Here is a 5,506-nt window from a genome sequence, read left to right as displayed (position 1 = left end):
TATATATATATATATATATATACATTCTTTGGAAGGAAAAGAATAGCACAAAGGTTTAGACGTTAGGTTTAGACGGTTTTTCGATAACGATGATAAATATAGCATTGATGCGTTCGATCTTCCTCGTAGAGCTTGTAAAGAGAAATTGAAATAGTTCTGGTCTTTGTCGTATGTCATTGTTTCCGAGATAATGGTTCTTATGATGTTCCCCTATTTTGTAACTCTTAACGATAATGTCGATATCGTTATAGCATGGTTGCACAGATATTTCATATATAGTAAAAAAAACTGCGCAAGGACGCATAACGATATCGACATTGTCGTTAAAAGTTATAAATAGAATATGGCTCCTCTGTGCATAAATTTTTTTTATCAAATTATATATTGGACAAGAATAAAAGTTCGTATCGCTGCGAATTTTAAAATTAAAACAATTGTAAACAACGAACAAAATTTAAATTTAAAAAAGGATTTAAAACTTTAAAATTTTTATTTTTGAAAAGTCATTACAAGACTAAAAAGAAAAATTTATGAGCCGATGCAAGTTATTTGTGCGTAAAAAATGTAATGTTTATTGATAAAAATCTAGATGTTGCGATCATATAATTTTGATCATCTTCAGTAATTGACGCAATGTAAGCTATACGCTATTTATTAAACTAAGTCATTTGATAAATATACAAAATATAAAATGCGTCCAAATTAAAAATCTTGAAACGTATAGTATTTATTTGAATGTGTACGTGAGTCAATCGATAAAATGATACCATTGTTGTAATAATAAAAATTTTAATAAGCAATAGTCGAACTTAGCATTATAATTAAAAGTGAACTTAAATTATGACACATCTTTTATTTTTATATTGCGTCATCACATCTTTTATAGTTTATATTGCGTCAATTACTGAAGATAAAAAAATTATAAGGTCAAAATGTCTAGATTTTTATCAATAATTACATTTTTTTACATACAAATAACTTGTGTCGACTCTTATAGGCTTTTCTTTTTATTTTTATGATTGTATATCACTCGAGTCTTTACACTTCTTGTATTTTAAAAGTTATTATGTTTTTTGAGTTTTGTGAGTTTAATAATTCTTACTTAGAAAACTATTGGACAAAATTTTCTTCTCACTTTGTAGACCTATCATGTAAAAAAAACTTGCAAAAATTTTGGACTTTCTAATATGAAAATTTAAAGTTTTCTTTAATTGTTTCTTAAAGATATTTCTGATTTTTTTGTTACTGAATTAGCATGTATTATAAAAGAAATAAAAGAAGCATTTTAACTTTGATTGCTCATAATTGCATTAAAAATTAATACCATAATTAAAAAAATTATTAAAGCTGAAATTTTAGTTTATCGAATGATATATAATGATATACAATTTTTTTTTAAACATGTACTTCATTTGTATCACATTTTTCTAAACCATGATACAAATTAAGTAATTCTCCGGACTTTTGTTCCAACTCAATGTGTATCTTGATAATTATTTATATTAAATGATCGATTTATATTAAAGAATCGCATATAAATTTAGGACATCTTAAAACGATATATCAATTGGACAATAATGACATTGAGTTTTGCTTAAGTTGCTTCTGTGCAACAATTGCACAGAAAAATAAATGTAACTACTTTTAAAGATAGTTTAATATGTTATTTTTTGAATTTATATAAAGCTTCATTGTGTAAGACAGAAAAAGACATCAAAGAAATAGACATCATTAGTGTTCTTAAGACCGAATAGAATGTTTGTAAAATCCATTAAATTGACCTTGTAACGTGTATTAGGCTTAAAGGTGACTAGAACAAGTTCCGTTACACCTTCTATTTGTGAGCACAGCATAGGCCATCTATCTGTTATTCTTGTTGATTTTTTCCAACTAAGAGGGCAAAGGACATTTCACGTTGGTGACCTCCACGCTGGAAGCGGTTATCGATGACCTGTCGAGTGGATCGTGCGAAACGGGAAAGGAAATTTTACCGCTGTAATGTCGCCAAATAAATAACGATTATATTTGATTGCCTTGTACACGATTGCTGAACAGCCTATCGAGTCGAAGACGAAGTGTCGACGCTCGATTCGACTTTACAATTTGCTTGTGAATGATTGTGGGACATTGACGATGTCTCGATATGACGGTAACTTCTTTATAAATTTTTTGATATATTAAATATATAATCATAACTTGAACGAAACAGACTTATTGTTAAAACATTATTTTAATTATTAGCTTTTTTTCTTAAATAAATATATGAATTTTATTACATTCATATTTTTTTAATCTCCAAAATGATTTCTCGAAATTATTGCTATAAAATTCATTGCTGTAAAATAATTTACGATGTTAGCTCTCTTTCTCTGGACAGGAACCACACGTTCATAGGCTCGGATTTTCCTTTCATAGAGACAGGACCTCTATATTCCAAAAGAAATTGTGGATCTTGATTTTCAGGCATACAGAGATATCTGCAACAAATCGTATAAACGTTTGTGAAAACCTTAACGCTAATATAATAGCCATTTAATCTGTAACACATTTTCTTACACTAAAAATCATACAATTTTATTTAAAAAAATTTTTTTTTAAATTTTTTAGAACTATAAAATATAAAATATTCTAAATTATTACTTAAAAATTCTTAGAAAAAGTCTCTGAGTCATTAGGATCAGTAGAATGTATGTTCTAATTATGGGTTTAAAAAAGAAATGGCATGTTATCACTCCCTTTTTTGAAATATTTTGCTACGTTGAAAGGAAAACGATACCAAGTAAAAAATTAAAATTTTTAAGATAATGAAAGAATGTAAAGACTAATATCTTTAGGAGATTGATTTCCTTTTATTATCTCAAAATGCTGATTTTTTATTAGTATCATTTCTTTATTCAATTTTTAAAAAAATTTTTTTTTAATTTTTTCAATTCAATGCAGGGATTTATTGCATTTAAAACCTTGACTTTTACATATATATCAAGTATAAGAAGCCTGCCCCAGCCCTTTTTTCAGCATGGATGTAAATGGTCTCCTAGGGTGCATCAAAGAAGCCTCTAAAATGCGTATTTCACGTCTAATCGAATTAGCCTCGCCGTGTGAGTTCTGACTCGTTTCTTCTGTTGATAATCATTAAAACGTGAACATTTGCGACGATACTATTACGCGATACTTACCTGTCATTGAAATTATACTAAATTTTTTGTGTTGCGCGTTGTCTAATTAAAATCACTTGAAAATCATGGAGGTACTGATAGATTGCTATTTCGACAGACTGTTTTCGGAAATGGAACGCAGTTGCTTGGCCTCGCGATACAAACGTCGCGAGCTGGTCAGTTATTTCACCGATGTGATAAACAGTTGTGCAGAAGGTAATAAGATTTATGATATCAATGTCCTATATATGCGCGATATTTATTTATTATATTATACGCGCGAGACGCGTAAGTGACAAATGAATCGCTGTGGAGATCATCAACGATCATTAAATCGATGATCATTAAATCGTACGATAACGTCATTTTATTACCCGTAAGTCCGACAGAAAATTCCTAAATTCGCAGACGATATGCCATCGTGGTTTCGTAATATTAACGATGTATATATTGTTTTATGCTAAATCTTATCCGTCTCTAAGGCGCTATACGGGAATGCCTGAACTACAACATGTCTGAATTACGCAAAGATATCGCCGCCTATTATGATCTTACCGTTACATTAAACTGTGCCTAATCCTTTTGTCTTCGTTGTTTTGCCAATGCCGTTGCAGTAACGGTGAAAAATACCACGCGCCGCAAACGCATCGTCATGAATTCCAGAATAATTTACATCTTCGTCTCACTCGCGTTTTACGTGAATAAATTCCATGATTTTTTACTTGCTCCATTTACAACCGATAAGATTATGAATCATGCTGATGCCTGCTTGATGCTTCCAGCGGAAGACCTTGACAAGCAGGACGTATGCGAGAGGATAGTTCTCTCAGCTTTGCGTTATCACAATATCACGATGATGGAGAACGGATCGATTTGTTTACTCGGCAAGTTTCACAATGTCCTTTACGTGGCGGTGAAGCTATGCTATGATTGGGATATCCACAACAACACGATTGTCAGTCGACTGTTAAATGATATATTCTACTGCGAGAAGACGTTCGAGCGATTACTCGTCGGTGCAATCTTTGGCACGCGCGTAACGCATTTCCTGTCGGGTTGGAAGTGCGACTTTGACGATCGCGAAGAGAACATCCGGGCTCTCGTGTACTTCTTGGATCACGCAATTAGCGGTCAGTTGGAGTACCGTTGCGAGTTCTCGCCAATAAAAAGACGTTTCATCGACGTGACCATGGAGTCGTATGGACAAGTTCTGCCTCTCAGGGTCGCGATCCAACATGGCGCACCGGACATCCTGTTGATCATGCTGCGCTATGGTGCTTCAGTCGAATCTGACAAACTGGCTCCGTCGCCGATAGAGATGATTTTGACAAAACTGAGCGAATACGAGGCACAACCTGGACAGGAGGAAGTCATTTATCCGGAACATCTGCTGATGTGTCTGAAGCTACTATTGCGAACTGTGACCGCTGCCTACATCAGAACTCCTGATCACATTGCCGCTCACAGCGGTATATTTAGTATCTCTTTGTACGAGCAATATCCCAACCTGGCGAATCAAAATCTAATACCTCCGGAACGTAGCGGAATTTGTCCAGCGGAACTTAGACATCTGTGTCGTTGTCGAATCCGCGAGATCCTCCATAACAATTGGGCATTGCCTCACGGGATCAAGAAACTGCAGATTCCAAAATCTTTGAGAAATTATCTGGATCTGCTGCAAGACTGATGACTCGTTCGCGGGATATTCAGTATCGATTATTTTATTTTGTTTTAGCATTGAATCTTAATGAAATATTTTATCATGCATTTGTACGCAGTCTTAAATGTCTTAAAATTTCACTGTGATTCGATAAAATGTACTTTCTGTCGATTCGACTGCAGAATCCAACAAATGCGCGTCGAAGTCTTTTAAAGTCAAATGCGCGTCGAAGTCGTATAAAGTTCTTGAACTTGGACTACAATTCAGCAAAATATATGAATAGAGAAAGTAGAGAACGACTTCAAAGATTTTGATAGATACGAATCATACATTTAAATATATGTCAGATTTTATGTGGATTTGATATATGAAAGTAAAATCTCGCGCGAGACACTCAAGTAGGTCTAAGGTTTGAGAAAAAGTCAAGTTCAGAAGGTCAAATGGTAGCGTCTTATAATGACTATGTTAATGAATCTTGGGAATTAAAGAAAAACTTTGTGAGGGATACTTTTGTATACGCTCGCGATGCGAGTACCAGAAATTCAAGAATAATGGAAAATATGTCATGAGACAATGTACACGTTCGGGAAACCAAAGTTGTGAACCGTTAGCAACTTTCGTTCAATCTGAGAATCAAATGAAAGAGATAGTATAGTAAAAATATATATATAATATAATTATAAAAATAAGA

General features: G+C 33.1%; 2 protein-coding genes across 2 annotated transcripts in view; one reads left to right on the top strand and one right to left on the bottom strand.

Moving 5' to 3' along the window:
* Positions 1-2,347: 2,347 nt before the first annotated feature.
* Positions 2,348-5,506, bottom strand: part of LOC108686341 (guanylate cyclase soluble subunit beta-1) — a 12,820-nt gene continuing 9,661 nt past the window's right edge. The window contains exons 14-15 of the mRNA XM_018191606.1: positions 4,685-4,838; positions 2,348-2,477 (exon numbers count right to left, since the gene is read on the bottom strand). Coding sequence (XP_018047095.1) covers positions 2,348-2,477; positions 4,685-4,838 — 284 coding nt within the window. The remainder of the gene's footprint in view (positions 2,478-4,684; positions 4,839-5,506) is intronic.
* LOC108686352 lies at positions 3,049-4,842 on the top strand. Its single transcript, XM_018191617.1, has 2 exons — positions 3,049-3,371; positions 3,938-4,842. The coding sequence occupies exons 1-2, from the start codon at positions 3,242-3,244 to the stop codon at positions 4,840-4,842; spliced, it is 1,035 nt and encodes a 344-aa protein (XP_018047106.1). The 5' UTR covers positions 3,049-3,241.

Source organism: Atta colombica, unplaced genomic scaffold (genome assembly GCF_001594045.1).
Source record: "Atta colombica isolate Treedump-2 unplaced genomic scaffold, Acol1.0 scaffold176, whole genome shotgun sequence".
NCBI classification, from domain to species: Eukaryota; Metazoa; Arthropoda; class Insecta; order Hymenoptera; family Formicidae; genus Atta; species Atta colombica.
This window is presented reverse-complemented; position numbering and strand designations above follow the sequence as displayed.